We start from the raw sequence: 23514 nt of genomic DNA, 5'->3' as shown, positions 1-23514 counted from the left end.
TAATGTTTTATATACGAAGGACGGAAGATGTTTTGCATCACGAATATTTGCTGCCTTACTAAGAAAAGAAGTCTAAATAAATCACTAGCATTTTACATATTTTCTTTGTCTCCAGGTAGTCCACCCTTTCTACGCGTATTGGCAGAGTTTCTGCACTCAAAAGAACTTTGCTTGGAAAGAGGAATACGATACCCGCCAGGCTTCCAACCGCTGGGAGAAACGCGCCATGGAGAAAGAAAACAAAAAGACGCGGGACAAAGCAAGGAAAGAGAAGAATGAGCTTGTGCGGCAGCTGGTCGCTTTCATCCGTAAAAGAGATAAAAGGGTGCAGGCTCATCGGAAGCTGGTGGAGGAGCAGAACGCAGAGAAGGCGAGGAAAGCCGAGGAGATGAGGCGGCAGCAGAAGCTGAAGCAGGCCAAGTACATGCATCGTGCGGGGCTGGCCCTTCCTAACCCGGGCGTGGGCTCCGAGGCGGGCATCAGCAGCTCTGGACGTGGCGCTTTGGTGTCGGCTTAAATCCTCATCTTGGCTGCCTCTTTTTTTTTTTTAAATTTATTGATTTTAGTGGAAGGGAGAGGGAGGGAGAGAAGGAGCAGGGCAGAGAGAGAGAGAGAGAGAGATTTGTTGTTCCTCTTATTTATGCATTCATTGGTTGATTCTTTTATGTACCCTGAGCTGGGCTTGAACCCACAACCTTGGCATATGGAGGCAATGCTCTAACCAACTGAGCTACCCAGCCAGGGTTTTTTTGTTGTTTTTTTTTAATCCTGACATTGTACAATTGTTTTTCACATCCTGTGGAAAAAAATAGTTTTTAAATAGGGTGTTTTCCTACTTGAGATCCGTTACAGACTCTTACAAAATGTAATAGGTGGCTGAGTTCTTACTCCATACAGGGCCGGCTCTCAGTGCTTTTCTCACAACAGTTCTAGACGTAAGCTCCGGTTTTCATCCTCCGTCTCTTGAGGAAACGAGGCAGACAGGCCTGAGGTCACATGGCTAGGAATCGCGGAGGCGGGACTGGGACCCAGGACGTCAGTCAGTGCCCCTGCTTTCTGCCGCCACGCAGTACTGTCCCTGTCAGTGTGTACGCTGTCATTTAGGTCATTTTGGTGCCTTTAAAGTTTTCTTTCTGTTTTTCCCGTTACCGTAAGAGCATTGTGTCCAGAGCATTATAGATAGCATTCTTTAAAAAACTGCTTCTCAAAAATTCTACCTGCCCCACCCCTCATCTTTGGAAGATTAGCACTTTACTTGACACTTGTGACTTAAAGTCACTTGAAGACTTTTAATAGGTGACTAACAGTTACCTGTTTCAAAACCTATTATCCAGTTAAGCAGTTAAAACCGACCCCAGCGGCTGCCAGGTTGAAAGTGACTTTGCCCATTTTAACTGAGCACAGGTTTCAAGGTCGCGAGCTTTGGCAGCGTGGGAGGAGGAGGCTCGCAAGGGGACGGGTTCCCAGCCTAAAGGGCAGGGCACCAACGCGGGGCCTGTGCTGTGTGTGTCTAGGCTGGCGGAGCAGTACAGGGAGCAGAGCTGGACGACCGTGGCCGACCTGGAGAAGGAGCTGCGCGAGATGGAGGCGCGGTACGGCAGGGAGTTCGGGGACGGCTCTGACGAGGAGGAAGAGGAGCAGTGTGAGCTCAGAGACGCCCGGGATGGTAACTTCCCCCGTTCGTTGAGAAACCGGAGAGAATGTTTGTGAGCGCAGGGTGCACCGAAGGTGCTCCCAGGGGCCGGCGAAGGGCCAGCCCGGCGGGCGGGAGGTGGAGGAGAACCCAGGGGGCACCGATCCCAGCCAGCCAGCGTTGCCAGAGTTTTCGTGCTTATTTGGTTTTTAAGGGAAGCTGGGAATCTGGATTTTTTTTATTTTTTATTTTTTATCCTCATCAGAGGACATTTTTTCATTGCTTTTTAGAGAGAGAGGTAGGGAGAGAGAGAAGGAGAAACTTCCATGTGAGAGAGAAAGATCGATCGGTTGCCTTCTCATGTGCTCCCCGAGTAGGGGTCAAACCTGCAACCCGGGTCTGCGCCCTGACCGGGAACTGAACCCGCGACCCTTTGGTCCGCAGGACAGCGCTCCAACCAACCGAGTCATGCCAGCCAGGGCTGGAAATCTGGATTTTTATGTGACATTTCCCGGTTTTGAAATTTGGCAGATAATGAAAACGAAAAACAATATCTTATGGGCCAAGGAAAGGTAGTCTGCTGAAGCAGTCTAATTCTGCTAATTGGATTAACAGACATTTTTCTGACCATGTTGTAAACAGCTTGTACTTCTGGCTATATGAATATACTGACAATATATTAACATGTTGACGGGTGTGGCTGACTGGTTATTTTTAAAAGTGCAGTTAAGCTGTAGGTCAAGTTTTAATAGTAGCTCTTTCCAGAAAAACTGATATTATATAGGGGCCTATGTGATGTACATAAACTCTTCCTCGTGTTTCTGACTTTGAAGGGCTCTTGGTGTGCTGAAATATTTATAAATGTGCTTTCTCAGACTAATAGACCAAACGATAAAATGGCAGACTTCTATTTATTCAAAATGAGTAAAAAATGAAATTTATTAATGAATAAGAAAGTATGTGTGAAAAAGTGCTTTGAAAACTATAAAGCGATTGTGAGGTGGTGTACTTATGTAGAGCTTTACAGTTTATAAAATGCTTTTACATACTAGGTCTTGCTTGATCTTTGGCTAAATATAATAGCCCTTAAATGTAGGTTTTCCCCATAGAATTAGCTGCATTTTACTGATGCAGGAGCTAAGACTCTGAGAAGCTGTGTCCTGCCTGCAAGTGTGGGACTGTTCTTAGAGTCAGATTTGGGCTTCACATCCAGTATTCTTTACTAACTATTTGATTAATCAATATTTATTTCATGTATATGACATACTGAAAGTGTACACATAATTGGAAAATAATGCCATATACTAAGCATTGAATGTATTTCGATCATTTATAATTTTAATGAGAATGTCCTTCAGAATCATATTAACATCACTTATTATAAACAACCGTTCTGTAGAATATAAAAGAGATGCCTTGAGGTCTTTATTGATCCCAAGACTTTATTGTGCTTTTTAGTTGCTTAAACTTTTGGACTATATTGATAGTGATTATTCCATTGTAATAAATCTTCAGGCTTATAAAAAAAAAGACAGTGTTAAACTTTACATGTAATATGCTATTTTATGACCTATTAGTGATAGAATGTTGTAAGCTAAGTTTATTTAAGCATTTAAGAGTAGATTGCAGTTATAAATCTGTTTGTACCAAATCTTGCTCTAGAGGTAAACTAAAAAAAAAACTTTGTTGAAAAACTGCTTTGTGGTAGAAGTATGATAGTGACGTTTGATTTTCCAAACTTAGCTCATGCCCAGGGTTTTGAGAATTGTCTCCTGAGTAGACTTATGAAAAGAACTTGAAAGGTAAAGTGATTTATTTTCCTCTTATAATATAGTGCTGCTATTAAAGGGTCATCTCCAATCCTGATAACATTCTTTTTTTTCGGTAAGGAAATAAACATTTTATTTCTAATTTGTGTGCAACGTTTAGATCCTTGCTAAACAGACATGGTTTGTTAGCATATTTTAGATCTGTGCTCTAATTAAACAGGCTCCTTACTGTGGGCTTCCTTCTCATAGGTAAAGACAGCGATGAGGCAGAGGATACAGAGTTGTATGAAGAACTGTACTGCCCAGCGTGTGACAAATCTTTCAAGACGGAAAAGGCGTAAGTTTAATATCTTTGAACTCACCTTTTCTTTTGAGGTGAAGTGTAACACTTTGAACATCCTGAAAAGAATCTTGGGGGATTTCTGTCCAGCAGGGGAAGGGGAATAATCTGCTCTAGCAATTAAGCCTATTGCACTGATTCTCAGTCATGCCAGTATCCCTATGCAGTAGCTGCTTTGTAAACATGCATATGACCTTTAGAAAGAAATGTTGGTTTTCTCTTTTCTTTTTCTTTTTTTTGGCAAAGAAGGCGTAGTCATACAGGCAAGGAGGCCAGACCAAAGCGGCAGACTCACTTCCCGCCATCAAACTCCCATACAGGCCATCAGGAACTCTAAATGTGCCCTGCTATTAGGACCTTTGCTGAAGTGGAGGGACTTTATCTTATGGGAACAATGGCAAAGAGAAGTATAAATGCATACTGTCATAAAGAGTGTAAAGAATATGGGGAAAATGTAGGATCAGCAAGTGAAAAAGAAGCAAAACACGTGCAATAAATAAAAAAGGAGACCAAAGGAGAAAATGAGGACGTGGGGTTGAGAAATGGTCTTACTGGTGACCCGCAGGGGAGAAGTCATAGAGCAGTGGGGAGAGGCGGGGACGTTAGAAGCAAGCAAGAAGACAAAAGCGACAGTGGAGGAGATCCTTAAATTATTGTCTGTTTGAAAAAAATGTCAAAGGTACAGGCAAGTTGCAAGAACAGAGCAGAGAGTACCCGAGTTCCCTGCAGCTCACGCTCTCCCCGTTTGCGCGTGCTAGCTCTCTGTCGCTACACACACAGCTTTCCTGAGTTATTTGAGAGGGACACATTAATGCTCCCTTACTTCTAAGTGCAGTACTTCAATATACTTTCAAGAATAAGGACATAGCCTTACAGTACTGTCAGCCTGGGGAATTTTATGACATTGACTTGATGCTTTTATCTCATTTACTGCCCTATTCCACCCATGTCGGGTGTTTATTATGTGCTGTGTGGCGTCTCTCTCACTTCCATGCAGGATCCATCTGGGGTCATGTACTGCATATATTGTCTCGTTAAATATGGACAGTTCCTTGTCTGTGCCGTAGACATTCCAGAATACTGGCCATTGAAAATATTTTTTTTAGTAGTGTTTTTCTCATTTTGGGTTTGTTGTTTTCCTTAATTGGATTCAAGTTTGCACGCCCAGCTGAGATACTACATAAACGCGTTGCTCCCGGCTTTCATGTGTGGAGGCACGAGCGTCTGTCTGCCCCTCTCTGGGGGTGATTGCTTCGATGACCCAGTCAAGGTGCTGTCCCGTTTGTCCACTGTAAAGTTGGCGTGTTTTCTTGGCAGCAGTTTTTTCTTCCAGCGTATCTAACCTGTGGGGAGACACTTTAAAACTATGCGAACATCTGAATTCCCATCAGAGGTTCCTTCCTAGACTGAGCGCCCACTGAGGGTGGCAGCTCACACTGCCTGCGCTGTGAAGGCCCCGTGCTCCTCCCACGTCATTGGTCATGACTTGGCTTCCTGCTCTGGGCCCGGGCCCTCCGTCTGCCCCACTTAACAGGCTGTGGTCAGTCTGAATGTATGGGTTTTTTTCAGTGTTTTATAATTCATTATTACCCTTTTCATGCTCAAATTTTTCCAGCAGTGAGTAGAGTTCCTTCCACCTGGCTCCTCTGTCCTTTTGACATGTCCCAATCACATTTTGAGCACTTACTTCTTGGCACCAGATGTTCCAATTTCTTCAAGGAACCTTGATCTGGAGGAGCATGTGAGTGGCAAAGGAAGTAGCACCCCAAACTAGAAAATGAAAACATGAACAGATGAGGTAGAGTGGGCAGTGGCAAGTTTCCTACTGTCCTGTTGGTCTAACTCTTGCATCTGAAGTGTAGTCAACTCTGTTTTGTGAAGTGTTCCTTGGTGGTCTGTGGAACACAGAGTTTTACAGGGGCAGCCATGTGTCTGAACTCACTGTTAGCGTGGTGGGAGCAAGAAGGGAGGCCCCCCCTGAGAAGGTGAAAGGCACCTGTTGAAAAAGTAAAAAGAGGTGAACTACTTTTGTACACAATGTCAAGGCCCCCCATCACTGTCTCTCAAACCCAGGGTGTCTTCCTTTTCAAGTGAGATTGTTGTTTTGTGATTTCCCAGTGATCCTGCAAGGCCCATAACGGCCTGGAGCAGATGAACACTTAGCAAATAACTAGCGATGAAGAGAAAAGAGTGCAGAAGGCTTGAATTTTAAGAATTGGAAAATAAAATTAATAGAGAATTTGAGGGGAAAAAAAATAGCAAGAACATATGCAGGCCAAAGGAGAGAAGGTGGGGAGGACTCCGGAATACGGGGAGAGCACGGAGTGGTGGGGTTCCAGTGTCCTGAGGCCTAACAGCCCCGGCCAGGGTTCCGTTTCTCTCTGTAGTGTCACTGACATTGTGCTCAGTTAACCACAAGAGAGTGAAATGAACTTGGTCGCCCTTGTCTAGCAGCACCTCTGGGCACGTGACATAATCCTGCTACACGTACTCATGTCAGGTTGTTCTTTCAGCATGAGGAATCACGAGAAGTCCAAGAAGCATCGAGAAATGGTCGCCTTGTTAAAACAACAGTTGGAGAAGGAAGAAGAAAATTTTTCAGGGCCTCAGACCGATGAAAACCTGTTGAATGCCAATTCCGAGGAAGACACGGAGGAAGCTCCGAAACAAAAGTACTTCTCAAAATGTCACAGACATGCGAGGGGTAACCCCAAAAAACCGGAATTGTTTATAAATAATTATGTATTCTCACATGTTTGAACTTCAGTCACCTTCCAAGTGGTCTTCATTTGATGCAGTACACCTGTCGAGACTTTTTCTACTACTGAATAACAGTTCTTGAACTTGTCACTTTTGATGCCTTTTAGTGCCCCTGCCGTTTCTGTTTCCCCTCTTCACATCGGCAGAACGTTTCCCTTTGAGGACTTTACCCATCCTAGGAAACTGAAACCATTGCTCAGGGAGAGATTGGGTGAATAGGGAGGGTGGAGCATGAGGATCAGGCTGTTTTTGGTCAAAAACTCGTGAATAGTCAGCACAGTGTAGGCAGGTGTGTTTGTAAATAACCCATCATGAAATGGGCAAACGCATTGAAAGTGTCTTCAGAAAAATTTTACTGAAGCTGAATGCAGCCTCTCACAACAATGCCAGCTGGCACAGGGACACAGATGGACTCCTAGAACACTCACCCAGCGGGGGAAGCCTGTACTACAAGGGACCCACCCTCCAGAAGATAATTCCAGTTTTTTTGGGGTCCCCCCTCATACCACACTGAGAGATTGCATTTAAATGCTGTTTCATCACAGAGGAATTATTCTGTTACGCTAATATTTTGTGCATTTCTTCCAGTTAAGGGAACGTGATATTATTAAGATGGGTAAAGACATAATGTCAAATATTATTTTTATAAGACTATATTATGAATACATTTAAAAACAGTTTTTTACCTAGGTAATTGATATGTTAATTATCAATTGAACCACTAATAATTTTGTAAAACAATAATGTGGACATTTTCTTTTAATGCTTTATTATTTTAATAATTTTAATATTTTACTTTTCTGTGTATCACTAGTGTTGTAGTATTTTTCTTTTTACTTAATAAGTCTTCACAAAGTCAAATATTTGAGATTTTGATTTGTGTTTATTCTTAGGCTTTCTAAAAAACAGAAGAAAAAGAAACAGAAACCAGCACAGGTATGTTACTAACATTAAATATCAAATACAGCGTTGTAGTGCTCTTGTTTGTTGAGTGTAACCTCTGTTAAGGGGAGGGTCTTTTGCTCTAATTTCATGATGATTGTAAAACGGTTAAAAGGAGTTGAAAATATTTTCATTTTTTAGCCTCACTTATATGTATGTAGCCAATTTATTTATTTATAAAGATTTTATTTATTTATTTTTAGAGAGAGGGGAAGGGAGGGAGAAGGAAAGGGAGAAAAACATTGATCAGTTAGTTGCCTCTCGTTTGCCTACAGCTGGGCACCAGGCCCCCAACCCAGACATATGCCCTGACCAGAAATCGAACCAGAGACCTTTTGGTTTGTGGGATGACACCCAACCTACTGAGCCACACCAGTCAGGGCTGTACCTAATTTATTTAATTACTGTTGCCAGTGTATTTAAAACTTTTGTATGGAATTCCCCTAATACAAATTAGCTGAGTCACCATATTAAATATCTGGACATGTGACATCTGGGGCTTGTTCTGCCAACAGCATAATTGAAATTTTACAAAAGGAACATTTGTTAAAAATTTGCAATGACTGATTATTGAAAGAATGCTTGTTGATATTACTCAGAAATTTAAGTAGTTTAAATATTTCATACCTGGGGTCTAAATTCAAGAATTACAGTCCTCCCTTGCTATCTGCAGGGGATTAGTGCCAGGACCCCACCCATTCCCAACCTCCACCCTCTGCAGATACCAAAATCCACAGATGCTCAAGTCCTTGAAATAGAATGACGTAGAACAGAGCATGTAGTCTGCCCTGCACATCTTGAGGTTCCCAACCTGATGGTTGAATGCAAGGATGCAGAACCCACGGACACAGAAGGCCAACTGTATTTTTAAATAAAAAGTGTTAGGTTGATATGTGTGTGTAACACAAGCTTGTGGATGTTTTTGAACCTATAAGAACAGAATGAACTTGTCTATTTTACTAAGGATAATTTGGTGGTTCTAAAGGGAATGAAGTTGATTTCTGTGCCATTTTTATATAATCTATGTTAGCTTATATTATTAAATGTTATAGTTTTTTTTAATAACTGAAAATGTTTTTAAGAAAATCTAGGTAATACACTAATAATTTTTCATAAAATTTCAGACTTGGTTTATCCAAGTGGTTATAATACATTTGATAATTTTTATCTTTCATATTCCAAAAATGACTATGACTCGAGTTAATCACTGTTAGAATTGTGACTTGGAACTCTTTGCTTCAGTTATGAAACCACATAGCAGTTGTATGTTCCTTTTATCAAATGACTCGTCATCTTCCACCCAGAGACCCTGTAGTCATTAGCTTAGAACCCATTCTGTCCTCTTCGTGTGTGCTGGAGCCGCTGGAATAAAGACAGAGTGAAATGCAGAGGGATTTACACCTGACCAAGCCCGCCTCATCTCGGGTCAGGAAGGACCGACTAACAATAAAGATTGGATAGTAGACACATATATTTGTATTCTTGCCAATGAAGGTGCTTCAGCTTACCACTCATTTTTTTCCTCCAAAGCCTTATTCCTTGATAATACTTCTTGTTTATTGATTCCTGGTTGTATTAGGGAGGAGGCCCCAGTGCTGAGCTAGTTTTATGTATGTAGCACTGTTCCTAAAATTTCTGAAGTTCTTTTTGAAGGGGAGGGTAGTATGAGACATGGACAGGTGGATTAAAGAGGAGGAAGCAAAAAATACTGAGACTTGTGAAATATTAGTTTAGGGGAGTTTTCTGTATGGTCAAAAATAAGCCAGCAAGGATTATAAACGAGATCCCCCCCAAACTGAAATTGAATGTAAACAAACAAACGACCCTGGCTGAAAGAAAGGAAGAATCAGTCCAAGAAACTTTTGAACATGGGTACTTGACAGTAGAAATGTCTGGCAAGTACCATGTTAACTAAGTGAGCAGGCTTAATCACTGAAAAATGGGACAGACTGACATTCTGCCCTTTGTTGTCCCGGACCGAGGAGTACACAGCCTTACCTTCACGGTGTCCTTGCTAGAAATGGCTGGCCTGAATCTGACTGGTGGGAAACAGGCAAAGCCAAGCCACGGGCTATTCTACAAACTAGTCATCAAATAGTATCACGAAAGACAAAAGAATGAAGGGGCGCTGTGCTGGAATAAAGGAGATTTGAGAGGTATGATAGCTAAACGCCACGTGCTTCTTGATTATATCTACTGTAGGTAGTTAAAAAAAGACATTAGAATATGAATGTGGGTTGTGTGGAAGATGATGTCAGTGTTAAATTTTTGAGTGTGAGGAGGTATTGTGAATATGGAGGAGGAAGTTTTTGTTCTTAGGAGGTGCACGGTGAAGTGTCATGGTATCTACCTACAACCTGCTTTCATAGTTCAGGGGGAAAGTGTGTGTGCAGAGAGAAAGAATAAGGCGGGAAGAGAGGGAGAAAGCAAATGTGGTAACATGTTACCCCCAACAAAAACAAAGCAGTTGTACTTAGTGATGGTAGCTTTGCCAGGCATCTTCTTCTATAATGTTGTTTGTTGTTGTTTCTTCTTCTTTTGTTTTTGTACTCTATAAAGTAATAGTTGCTCATTATTATTTTTAAAATATAGAAAATTATAGATACTCTAATTCCACCTAGATAGTACTTGATGTTGAATTAAATTGGAATCAGATGTTACATATAATCTTCTCTCTTTGATGTTGCTAATGTGTTATATTGTCTACATAATTGAATCAATATCTTTGGAAACATGATTTCTAAGAACTTCATAATTTTCCTCCATGTGTTCAGTCATTCACTTATTGAATATTTGGGTTGTTTATAATTTTTCACTGATTTCAGTATTTCTGTAATGAGCATTCATGTTTTAAAATGATCTGCTTCTTTTTATGACCTGAAGATGTACTCCATCAGCGGGCACAAGATGTTCTCATTGTTTATTATAACTATTTGGCAACATAACATAGGAAGCCAGTATTATTATAGTATTAATTTTTAATGTATACATGTTTATTACCTAGAATTATGATGATAATTTCAATGAAAATGGAACTGGAGAAGAACTAAAACTTGATCCAGAAGACACCAACTTAAATCAAGAAAGTGCCAAAGAATCAGAAGATGGCCCCATAGAAAATGTCAGTGTCACAGAGACTGTTGAACTGTGCACCGACCCCAAAAGTGAAGCTAAGAGGTGAGTCAAAGGGGCATGTGGTTTTCTGCTTACTTATCATCGTAGCAAGGTTATCTTTTCATATCTCAACTAGAATCTTCTTTCCCATGATGCATGGGGTAAATTAGATGTACCTGTCAGTTATGTATATACCCAGACCTGAGTGTACAGGTGAAGCATGTTGGAAAGAGAATGCTGGAGGAATAAATGTCCTCAAAGACATGTCAGCAACATGGCCCAGATCAGAAAGAAGTCACTTTGACCCAGCTTTTGTTTCCCTTGTCTTGCTGAGGTTCTTATTTTGTCCTGGGTCAGTAATCCCTGGCACTCACAGGAGAACAAGGCCGCCGATGCGTCTGTGCCCCACTCACCTAGAGCATCGCCAGCCAGATCCGCAGGCTGTGACAGTTGTCGCCCCACAGTGAGGTCGTCGGGGTATAAACCCACAGCCAGGCTTTCCTGCCTGCAGGAGCCCTGCCTTTGTGGGGTGCCGCACAGGCCATGGTCGTGGGCCAGGGGGCGGGCTTGCTGAGGGAGACAGCACTCTTTTCCTGGGACGTTTTGGTCCCCATCCTCCTCAGTCTCTGGAGCAGACTCATTTCTTATTCCTCGTGGAAGGGTCTGAAGCACAAGGAGCCTCAGGCCACTGCCATAGGACTGTGTAAGAGTTCAAATGACCGGGGAAAGCGGGAGCCCGCCTGCGAGTGCTGCACACTGGAGCCGCTGCGCAGGGGTGGCAGCGGTGTCCCAGGGCTATGAGGGCTGAGGTGGTGTGAGGGAAGGAGACCGGGCGAGGCCTGGAGCAGGGCCGCAGGTGTGCGAGAGAAGACAGGGAACCCCACAGGCAGGGAATGCGGGAGCTTAGGGGAGTTGAAACCTGGGGGGGGAGTTGGACTCCACCCTGGTGCCAGATGTTTGTTCCCATTTTACAGATGAGCAAACTGAGTGTCAGGTCAGTGAACAGCCCGAGAACAAACACTGGTAGGTGGAAAAGCTCACAGTTAACCCCTGTCTGCCTGACTCCTTGAAGGCACCCGGACAGCTGGCTCCATGGGGCCTAAGTGACTTGTAAAAGTCCCTTCAGGTCTGCTTGGTGGGCGTGAGGGGTGGGCCAAAAGGTGGGGCTCCAGACCCCTGATCATCTCCTTCTTCTAGAGCTAAAATTTTCTCATTTGTTTTCCATATTACCTCTATAGAGGAATTTATTTGAGGAGAAAAAGGGGTTCTCATTGCTAAAAGTAAGACTTTGAATTCAAGGGACTTCTTCATTGCTGAGGCCTGTCACAGCGGGGGTACACACACACACACGCGCGCACACACACACACACACTACTCACACACCCAACATCGTCGGCAGCCGTCCGTCTCGAGAGATGATGGTGTAGCTTTTAAGAGTCTATCTGCACCGCCGAGAATGGTTGTGTAGTCCGACTCGGGAGTGACACGGTATCTGTCTCCTCCCGTGTTGAATCGACATCTTGCGATGATGCTGGAGTGTCCTCTCCAGTGAAGCCGAAGCTACAGAGCCTGGGCAGGGTGATATGGAGGGTCTGCTGTTGCCCATGCAGCAGACCCCCCCTCTCTTCGCAGCTGAAGGGTCCAAGGGAAAGACGGAGTCAATACAGCTTGGCTTCAGGTGCGCCGCAGGAGTTGCCGGTGTTGACTACAACGTCAAACCGCCTTAGGGACTCCGGCTCTGGATTTTCTGTCGGGGTTTACTCCCTTAGCCTTTCCCCTGAAGAGGTATGCCGCAAGGCAGCGGAGGTTTTTTGGAGTCAGAGTTTTCCTTCTCTGATGTGCCCTGACTGGAAGATCGAACCAGCGACACTTAGCTCGCAGGCCGACGCTCAATCCACTGAGCCAAACCAGCCAGGGCACACACCCAACATACTCAACACATAAACACACACATAAGACACAGGTATCCGGTGCCTTTCCGTGGGGCCCTTCTGCTGCCCCCCTGCAGTGCACTGACGCTGGCCACCTAGTGAGGAGGTTCTTCATGGAACACTGCGTGTGTGTCTAGAACACCTTTATAGGAATAAAGCTCTTAGATATTAGCTTAGGGATGTAGCTGCTGTCTCCCATTGTATGATAAGTTGTTCTCCAGGAACATTATCCTAAGTTTTCTTGGATGCATTTGTGGCATATCTGATGATCTCTTGTAAATTAATAACTGTTAACCTGTAGTCTTTTAGGCCATTATGTCCTGTCCTTGGTGCTTTCAAAGTGGGCTACATACCACCTGATGTTGTGTTGCACCCCCATCAGGCAGGCCGCAGGGACGTTGTGGGTGTGGCCCCGGACCACCCAGTGAAATGAGTCATAATCTTTTTGCTGGTGGAGGGTCTTGCCTTCAATTTGTGAGAAACACAGCATCTGTGAAGTGCAGTAAGAGATCTGCTTGTATGAGCCATTTAACGTACTACTGACTCTAGGTTTCTGCTTGAAAAATAGGGTGGCGGCATTATCCTAACTTACGCCTTAGATCCCATCCTGTCTGTTCCATAAATGTAGTTGCACTCAGATTTTACCCTAAGAATTTGGGTTAGCAAACGAGGGAAAGCATGAAATGACTAAGTGAAGTCCAACTCATGCAGCAGGTTGAGAAGAGGAAAGCTCAGGAGTTAAAGCGGACCAGGGGGAAACCCACTACACCGGCTGGCAGTTTCTGGATCAAAGGGTTTAGGGGCAAAAACCACCAGATTGCAGAAAGGACATAATCTTTTAATAAAGGAAAATTCTGTACGTTGAACGAATTTAGTTTTATGAGAAGTGCATTGCAGTGTCTTTGTTTCTCTCATTTCACTCCATTTCGAAACTGTTGGAATGTTTGTCATAGACTAGATCAGGTTCAAGAAGATGTGTCTGGGGACTCACACTTGATGTGAGACCGTTTGTGAGTAGGACTGGCTGGCTGTGAAGCTGGTTTGCTTCAGTAAATGCAGCAGTAAGTGCTTTGCTTTTTAACAGAAACACATAGTGTAGAAATTCAGAGGGGTATCGCTTTAGCTTATGTTTCAACTGTTTATTTGATGAATAATGTGATCTCTAAAGTTGCTCTTTAAAGCTGTTTATTTGAGATGTGAAAATTAACGTGGCCATTAAAATTAATGAATTGGCCTTTAAAGTCCATGTCATTCTTTTGAATCTTCCTGGGATCAAAATGGCAATTAGAATGGATGCATTATTATTGGATCATGCTGAATTCTTTCATGTATTTTCTAGTGTTCCTAAGCCCAGAGGAAAGAAAGCCAAAGATACCAAAAAGTCTGTCAAAGTACTTGCCGAACCGCAGACAACGGTAGGTCAAAATCGTGTTGACATATCTTCGGTGGGCCTTGTTACGTAAGCAACGTGATCTAAGTTCTTCATTCCAGTTCTAAAGTTGTAAGCTATTTGGTGAGCCCCTTCTGCACCTGCTGCTTAGGTGTGGGTCTAGCAACACTTTTCCTTGACAAATGTAGAGTTTATACATGTGCTACTGTCATTTTTTTCCCTTTAAACTGCAAAGAAACACATTGGAAATATCAATTTGTATGGACAGTTACTATTCTGTTTTCCATTACTTTGAAATCTAAAGCTGTGGTCTATGGATACGGACAACAGAATGAGGATTTAATGTGGGGGCGTGGCAGGGTTGGGGGGGCAGTGGGGGAAAATGGGGCAATTGTAATAGGAAAACTAAATTAAATAAATAAATATATTAAAAATAATTTAAATAAGTAAATAAAGCCATGATCTGGTCCACGTGGGGCATCCCGTTGAATGTCTCAGAACTTTTAAGGTTGATGGTATTGGTTAATGGGTCTTAACTTCCGAGAATGGCTGCCTCTGTTGAGCTTGTCTGGTAGCTGTCCATTTTGTTAAAAGATCTTTATTTCGCAATTGTTTAACTTTAATCTCAACATGAAAACGTCAACACTGCTCTATGATAACACTTGTTTTAATTTATGCTTTTTCTCTCTCTTAGAATGATGTTCTTATGAGCTGTACAACCTGCCATAGTGAATTTCCTTCCCGGAATAAACTTTTTGAGCACCTAAAGGCCACAGGTCACGCAAGAGCACCGTCATCATCTTCTTTAAATGGTGTCGCAAGTAGTCGAAGCAAGAAAGAGAAACGTAAAAACAGATAGACATGCTGCCAATCCTTTTTCTTTTTGTTTGTCTAGATTTTGAAACCAAAAACTGAACTGAAATCATCTAAAGAGTTAAAATTTCAGTGATCTGCAATTTATTGCATTGTAGAAGATTATTTTTATCTTGTAAAAACATTTTTCTGTTTAATATATATTTTTAAACACTTCATTAGTGAGTCTACTTTTGCCATCTGAACTGACTTGAATGTCTCTAAACAGGTAAATATTGTAAAGTGCGAATTCTTGGTTTCTGTGGTTTTCATGTGGACAGAAATGTATAGGGAGAATTAAATTATTTTGACATATACAAATGCCCCTTTATTTTTTATTTTGTGGGTTTCCTGTTAAGTATTTTTATATGTTTCAGTGCTTTTATTGATGACTTTAGATCCTTTTAAAATTGTCATAGGTTTTTTTCCACCTGATACCATGACTCCAGTTCTAATTTTAAAATTATTTCTAAATAACCTATTGTTGATTACTGTATTTTTTCCCTCAAGGACAAAGAAAAGTAGAAACTAATTGAACATATATGGTTGTGTTTCTAGATTAATGTCTCTCCAAGATATAATTATGTTGACTTATTTTTAGATTTTACTGGTAATTATCAATAAGACACATCTTGGATTTTCATTTTGATTTGAATTGGGGAGGTGGAAGCAAACTTGTTTTTATGGTACTTCCTCCTCGGGCACGATGACGGCTATATAGTGTGGTGGACCCAGGTGGCAGATGGTTTAGAATTAGTACTGACAGTTTAACAAGGGATAATCTGCCTTGGGCTTTTTTCTTCACTACTTTCAGAAATTTGTATTTTGTTTTTTACATCATTCAGTGGAGAAAAACTTTCTTAATGAAGGACTTTTGAATAGGGCTGATATTCATGCATCTGTTCTGTAGCAAAGATGAACATTAAATTAAGTGAGTGTGGTCAGGTTCAGTGATGAGTCAATTTTTAGGGTGGATTAAATAGGCGATTCTTTTAATTGGTCTTGAAAGTAACTTTGAACTCACTAGCTTGAAATGCATACTTTCTGTTGAGTGAAGTTGTTTCTCTCCTTATATCCTTGAATCTTCAAAGGAAGGAGTCTTTAGTCATGTATGAACTTGGAAACAAGAGTCCCTGATGTCAAGTCATTTCAGAAAGCCTCATGGGTAGTACTCATGTGGATCCTTCTGTGATTGGCTTGAAAATGTGCTTTTATACCTTAATTTTTAAATGTTTTCTATGTCATTTAGAGATACATATATTTCCTTTACCTTCTTCCCATCCTGTGTCTGTCTTAACTTTCATCACTAATTCCTCTTCCTAATTGTCTTTTCCCCTCTTTCTTGGTTCCTTCAAGGAAAATACTAGTCAGTTTTCTGTCTTTGGTCTCTTCGTCCCAAGCTCCATCTTCCACTAATCAGAACTAGATGAATTGCCCATAATTATGAAATAGGAACATTAATGAATAGGCAAGCATATTAGTCACATGCTATTATGATGTAAAAAGTATGAAGTCATCTGGAAAGGCAGAGAATGTCCTGCAAATGCCCTTTAGATTGCTCTTGCTTTCCTTTGTGCCAACCATGCAGGTATTTAATTTGTTTCTGCTTCATGTGAGGTTTGATTGGGGTTGCTGGTCACTTGTATTCTGATTGACAAAAATCAACCATAATTTTTAAGGGATCTTGCTCAGCTGTGATTGGAAGTTAAATTTCTAACCCTGTGTGAGGGATACTGCAAAGTCATTTAACTTCACTGAATGAACTTCATTTTCCTTATCTCCAACACAGTTCTTAGTACAATATTATTGTCAATATTTATCACATGGGATTATTCTGAAGGTAAAATGAAACATAGTGTATGTGAAAGTGCTTTTTAAATACAAAAGCTTTATACAAAATGTTGAATTTTATTGAGTTAAATCTTTTTCGGTGAGAATATTTGTAGACTGAAGTATATATGTTGAATTAAATGTGCATTAAGTTTTACAGGAATATCCTTCCTAATCTCCTTCTGAAAAGGAAAACAAACATATTATGTCAAAGGTAAAAGTATTATTTTTGGTGAATCACAGACATTTTATTTCATTTGTCTGAGGCAAAACAGAATATTCTAAATTCCCTAGGCACATATTTCACATTGATCTCATTAAAGGGGAAACCCCATTTTCTCTCCATAATTCATTCAGGGTGCCACAGCGAGGTTCTCCATAAGCCCAGTGAGACCTCCCCTGTTTCAGAGCAGGGGCGATCTCCTTAGTGAAGGTGCGACAGACAGTAAGCAGGGCTCAGTCAACATGGAAACTTCGGTAGAACAATAGCCACTGTACGTACAAGACAAGCTCCAGCCTAGGAGAAATGTTTGCAGTACATGTGACTGACAAAGGACGAGGACCCAGAATACTTTTCTTTTAAAGAACCACCTACAAATCAGTGACCAAATGACAGCCGTGCATTAATACAGTAGTTCACAAGTCTTTTGGTGTGAAGACCCCTTTACAGTCTGAAAAATTGTGGGTAGGTTATAGCTATTCGTATTTATTCATTAGAAATTAAAATACTAAATTTAAAGAATTTATTTAAGAAATAATACATGTTAAATAACAACTTTGGAGAACAACTATTTTTCAAAACAGTTTTAATGAGAGGCTTTGTTTTACATTTATTTTTGGAAATCTCTTTAATGTTTAGCTGAATCAGAGACAGCAGGATTCTCATATCTACGTCTGTAGTCAGTCTGTCCCTCTGTGTTTTGGTTAAAGTATATGAAGAAAATTGAAGTTCGCACGATAGGCAACTGGAAAAGAAAGGACCTTGGCACCCCCGCCCCCAGGACCCCCAGGGTCCTCAGACCACACTTAGAGCTACTGCATTTGAAAAATGGGTGAAATACATGAACAGACGAAGCTTAAATGGTCAGACAATATGAAAAGGTGGTCATTGTCTCAGATAATCAGGGGAATACGATTTATTCATCATCTCGTGCTTTCAGATTGGCAAAAGTCAAAAAGTCTCATAAGACTCAGTGTTGGCAAGGATGGAGAAAGGACAACACTGATTTCTTTGGGAGTACAATTGATTCAGTTTGATGATTTACGAAAGCTGAAGATCAGTGCACACTAGGACCCAGCAGCTCTAGGTAGGTCCCTATAGTCTGACTTCTCAACATGATTTCTTAGGAGGCTCACGTGCTCCTTAAAGCTTGAGAAGCCGTACGGTCGAGAACCCATGCACCTGCGTACAAGACTTACAGGGGTGTTCACAGCTGAATTGTTTGTTGCTAGGAAAAAATTGGAAATGCCCTAAATGTCTGTGAACAAGAAAATGGGTAATTGTGGCCTGTTTCTAAAATGACAAAGAGCCAAGCAGTTGATTGAGTGAACTTGATCTGTAATAGCAGTGACCAGCCCTCGGAAAAAATACTGAAAGAGCCGTCAGAAGATGAAATTTATGCCATTTATGCAGTTACAAAAAACACATTATTTATAAAGAGAAGGGATAGAAATGTCAATGGGAAACATGCCACTCAGAAAAGTAATTCTCGCTGGGAAGGGAGAGAGGGATGTGGTGGGTGTCAGCCGAAGGAGCTCCATCTGAGTCCATTTTCTTAAAGCTCTGAAGGAAAATTTTTGCATTTGTTAATTCTAGATCGTGGGCAACGAGCGTTTACTACCGTGGTTATAATGAAATACCTTAAACATCCAGAAAAGTACAAATTAATGTTCCACTTCTTGCTTGAAAGGGGAGGTAAAGGGTTGAAGATGGTATTTTATACCTGGCACATTCCCTAAGCACATGGCGGCGAAGGCTGCTGCTCGCGTTCTCAGTGCTCATTCTCCCCGTTTCTCCAAATTCGGATTTTTAGTTGGGCACAAAGCCGCCTGGAACGTTACTGTCCCAGGTGATGGAAACTGTCCTGAAGGTCAGTGACCCTAATTATGTTAAAAGGCTCAGCCAGTGCATTTGTATAGATAATTTCCAGGGCCCCAACATCATCAGTGTCCTTTCAGATACAAAGTGCCTTCTGAAAACAGAAAAGGCTCAAATTATCCTTTGCCCTACAAATTATTTGAATGTCACTTAGCGTTTCTAGCAGTTTCTAAAAATGACAAGATCATAGTATCTCAGCATTTAGATAAAATGGTATTTAGTTTATATCTCTCTCTGGGTACTTATTTTCAAGTTTACTAAGAACTCATACTTTTCTGAGTCCAAAGGTATCAGTAGTCTCAGCTTATTGTGCAGCAGAATTTCCAACCGTTGCATCCCGCGGTGGAATCGGTCTCTTAGGATGTGGGGAGTGCCCTGTTCCTGCGCCTGTACCATCTGTCAGAAGTGCCACTGAAGGCTGCCTGGACCAGGAAGCCTGGGCCGGCAACAGCCGACAGCTTGGTGACGAGGCCTCCTGGCAGGCAAGCCCACGCCCCTCCTTCCCTGTCCACCTGCCGCAGCCACTGGGACGCACGTGAAGCTCTATTTTCGTTGGCAGCCTTGTTTTTAGGACGCCTCTGCTTGCACTGATCGCATTGCTCTTAACTCTTACAAAGCTCCTTTTGTTCTAATCTGCCAGACTGACAGGTAGGGAAGTACTTTTTGAGGTTCTTAGAAGTCAGGTTCTTGTGCTGCGGGCAAGTTCGCCAGAGACAGCGTGTCCTTTTTCTGCGTTGGAGTTGGATCTTCATTGTTCAGAAAGGAGCGACAGTTTTTCAAAACCTGACTTCACTTTAGTTTGAAAATTGTGTGTTTTAATAATGGAATTAGAAAATTCTCTGTGGGAAGCATTCGGAACAATGTTTAGAAGACAAACGTCACCCGGAATCCCACACATGCCACGTTGTTACGTGCGCTCAAGACTGTCTAGGCAGAGGTCCTTGTAAAAACACAACTTGTCATCTGGATACTGTTTGATAACTTGCTTTTCCACTTAATATCTGCATGTTGTATGTCAGATAATCAGTATCATTTCAAAAGTTGCGTGATATGTGATTATGTAAGGTTGGTGTAGTAGATGGTCATTTAATTTTTTCAGTTTTTCTGTATGACATTTTAATGGATGTCCTTATACTTTCCTGGATGCTGCTTACATTTTATTTCCCCCCTTAGGATGAATTCCTAGAAGGGGAAGTGTTGAGTCAAAGGGATTACCTTTCAAGTGCTGATCTGCGTGGCCCGACTCCCAGCCGCCTGGACACTACCTGCTCCGTTCTAATCCCAGTGTAACTTACGTCCCTGTGGCAAGGCCGCACCATGAGTTGTCTACGGCACATCTTAAACGTACACTTAACCTTGTGTAAGCTGGAAAGAATTGAAAGCAGTTTTGAGTGATGCTGTTTTCTTCTTAAACACAAATAGGCTTGTCCTTGTTATCTGCACCAACATCAGGACACCCTCTTGACAACAGCTGCTGTTGGCCTTGGTCGGGGACAGGCTGGGTGACATGTCCTGTCCAGCAGTCTGGGACAGGCAGCATGAGAGCTTCACACTTCTTCACACTGTCCAAGACCAACCAGATATTTAGGCGTTTTACGTAATTCAAGGTTATTAACAGATGAGGAAAATAGCTTAGTCACGTCAAGCTTTGATCTGTCCATTTTTTGTCCCCTTCTGTACCTTCACTGAAAAAAAGCAACAAGTTAGCATCAGCTAACATTGGAAACCCCTTTCAAGGGCTGGGTCTCGGTTTGCTTTTCGCAGTCAGTGTCGAGTGGAGCCATTTCGGTTCTTAAGAGCGTCGCTGCCAGGGACGTGGGAGGTGCCCACTGCGTGGAGAGGATGGGGTAATCAGAGACAGGGTTCTCTCTCGATGCAAGTTTTTATAAACAACAGTTACTGCATCCAATCTTAAGTTGTGTGTGTGATTTTTAAAGACTGTATTTTTAGCAACGTGGTAAGGGAGGGAGAAAAGGGAGAGAAACATCGATCAGTTGCCTCTGTGGGACGATGCCCACGCCACGGAGCCACACCAGTCAGGGACTGAGCTGTGTTTTGAAAGAGTAGCACTGATGCACATGGTGAGTCACTGCGAAGAGTTTTGAGGAGAAATTCCTCCACCTGAAGTGGCAGGCCTGCCTGTCTGCAGCCACTGTTAGCTGAGTTGTGTGTGTTTTGCGAGCTGGGTCATGCTGGAGGATGGTTGTGCAGCTTGGTGCTCTCCTCTGCCCTTGGGAGATGACTACCTCAGGGTCCCCTGTCTTCCACTGTCCAGCACCATTGGGTGGCTGGAAGTGGGCCCAGATAGAGGGCCTAGGACCCAGTCTCCACACCTAACTCCAGTGGCTCCCTTCTGGGCCCCTCCTCCTCCTGCTGCCCACAGACTCTAAACCCTGCACTTCTAAGGAACAGTAAGTCCTCAGAAGGGAGGTGGAGGGGGCTGGCATGATACAAACGAGTAAGATGGAGCCTCCTTCCTGCTGGGGACTTGGCAGAGCTTTTGCTTTGGAAATGTCATCAACTCCCCAGAGTCACCAGCCAAGAATAGACATTTAAAAGCCAAGAAATGTATATGTTACTTCAACACTTGCTGTTAGGCAACCTAAGTGGTCCTGTAACTCACTGAACTATTGAGTGGAGGGCTAGGTACTTAAGAGAAAAGAACTTCGCAAGTGAACGGGCTGGGTCTGAACCCCAGCTCTGACGCGCACATGCTACGTGACCACAGCAAAGTGCTTAACCTCCCTGAGAAAGTGAAGGGAGTGGTATTGGGTTAGTTTCCTACAGCTTCTGTAAGAGGTGACACAAAGTCAGTGACTTGAAAGAACACATTTATTCTCTGGAAAGTTCTGGAGAAGTCCGAGGCAGATCTCACTGAGTTATATATAGTCAAAGTGTTCGCAGGGCTGGTTCCTTCTGGAGGTACTCGGTGAGGATCTGTCCCCTTGCCCATTCCAGCTTCTAGAGGCATCTGTGTTCCTCGCCTTGTGGCCACCCCCACAATTTTCAGGGCCAGCATTGGGTACATCAGGAGTCACATCTCTGGCTCTGACCTCCTTCCATTTAGAAAGACTGATTATACTGGGCCCCCCTGGACGATCCAGGATAATCTTTCCATTGCAAGGTCCTTCCCTTCATCGCCTCAGCAATGTTCTTTTTGCTGTGTGAGGACACATGCCCAGATTCCAGGGATTCAAATGAACCTGTCTTTGGGGTGGGGGTGTGTCACACAGCCTACCACATGCGCCCAGCTCAGGTGTGGCGCAGGGACCGATGTGATGTCCACGGAGCACGAAGCACTCGACCTGGTGCACAGCTGCCCCGCTGATGAGTCTTGGGCTTCCTCTAGATTGTAAACTTGAGGGCAGATAGGAGTCCTGTCCTTTCCTGTCTTCTACCATGCCAGCCGAGTGCTACAACCACGGGCGTGCCTAAGAAGTCCCGAACTACCCTGAATTCTGAACCGCATTCAGAGGACACGCAGAGGAAGCAGGCGGGTCACAGCGCTCTGGCCACTCACCGTGGTATGTTCTGTGGAGGGAAGTGGGCACCGGCAAACCACGTGCCAGATGCTGTAGGTGCTGAATCCTAGTGTGGTTCCACATGTAGCTGTGTTGGTGGACGATGCCAACAGGCCCTCATTCAGGAGAGCCAAGTCCTGGCTGTTTCCACAGCATGAAACTGTCTAATGAGAGCGCCCTCTCCATCAACAGAGGACAGGGCCTCACTTGCTCTGCACGCTGAGCAGTGGAACCACGAAACCTCTTGAAAATCCAAACCATGAATCTGTCAGGCTCTGGACTGAACACGGGTTGCTCCATCCGTATTGCCATGGCCCTTCTAAAGTGAAATCATGCAGCTTTGGGGGTTAGGGAAGCATCCGAGTCGGTTTTCTGAAAGAAGAAGGTTTGCCAGCGTTCCAGTATTTTTCTCCAAACTTCCTGTGTCTTATAGGAGACAGACTTAAAGCAGCATTATCCTGGTACAAATTGTGGGTGTGATTCACTCATCCCCCAGCCCTGCGGAGCGGGAATGTCCCGCCGCGCCCTGCCCTGTGCTCAGCTTGCCCGAGAGGACAATGTTGGGCTATTGGACTGCGGGGTTTGGGAAAGGAACTGGCGAGCGTGGCTTGGGCCCCTGCTTCTGTCCTTGGGGAGTGGGGGGTGGTGGTCAGTGCTCTGGTCTGACCCAGGCCCGCAGGGAGGGTCGCAGAGAGTCCAGGCCAAGCCCTGCAGGGCGGGTGGGTGAGGCGGGAGGCCTTGGATGTGATTGGCTGTCTCATCTAACCCTGGGGTTTAGCAATAGGAAGCGGCCTTTGCCCCTTCCACAGTTGTATACTGAAGCTGATACTTAAATGTGCGCCCGCTTTAATCCTTTTCTCTCAATTGACTTAGAAATCAGGTAGGAAAAAGAGGACTCTATCGTGCGAACCCCGCCCCCTCCCGGATCGGCATTCCGAGGGTACCTTTCGTAATAGGGAAGTGGTTTTGCCACAGGTGATAAAAACTAACGTTGGTTACTTAGAAGCAATAACACAACAGACTGCGAGACCAGCACAGCAGGTCTACAGGCCATGGACCTAGAAATACGTAATGCTTACTTAAAAAGGTGCTCGGGCTCATGGGAAAAGGGAAGTCAGAATACAGTGGCAACAAGGTACCATTTTTTCACTTATTAGACTGCAAGGTTTGTGAAGTTTTTAAAAACATCCTCTGTTGAGAGGGTGTAGAAAAACAGACAAGCTGTCAAAAATTACAAATGTATATAATCTTTGACTCAAAAATGGTAATTCCAGAAATGTGTCCTGGGAGTATATTCACACCTGTACAAAAGGGTTTTAATTGCAGCGTTTTTT

General features: G+C 43.1%; 1 protein-coding gene across 2 annotated transcripts in view; it reads left to right on the top strand.

Moving 5' to 3' along the window:
• Positions 1–19908, top strand: part of DNAJC21 (DnaJ heat shock protein family (Hsp40) member C21) — a 29278-nt gene extending 9370 nt beyond the window's left edge. The window contains exons 5-13 of one of the 2 annotated variants that reach the window (XR_016511103.1): positions 116–420; positions 1515–1666; positions 3652–3739; positions 6256–6414; positions 7396–7438; positions 10449–10621; positions 13829–13904; positions 14574–14960; positions 19833–19908. Coding sequence is in view for 1 of the 2 variants with exons in the window: in XM_090276179.1 (XP_090132305.1) it covers positions 116–420; positions 1515–1666; positions 3652–3739; positions 6256–6414; positions 7396–7438; positions 10449–10621; positions 13829–13904; positions 14574–14738 (1161 nt within the window). In the remaining variant the exon portion in view is untranslated. Of the gene's footprint in view, positions 1–115; positions 421–1514; positions 1667–3651; positions 3740–6255; positions 6415–7395; positions 7439–10448; positions 10622–13828; positions 13905–14573; positions 15087–19832 lie in introns of those variants that run through there. The other variant, XM_090276179.1, reaches the window with a different exon arrangement.
• The last annotated feature ends 3606 nt before the right edge of the window (positions 19909–23514 follow it).

The sequence above is a fragment of the Furipterus horrens genome, unplaced genomic scaffold (assembly GCF_987537825.1).
Source record: "Furipterus horrens unplaced genomic scaffold, mFurHor1.1.pri manual_scaffold_5, whole genome shotgun sequence".
Taxonomy (NCBI): Eukaryota; Metazoa; Chordata; class Mammalia; order Chiroptera; family Furipteridae; genus Furipterus; species Furipterus horrens.
Note: the sequence above shows the minus strand (reverse complement) of the source record. Positions and strands in the feature narration are given on the sequence as shown.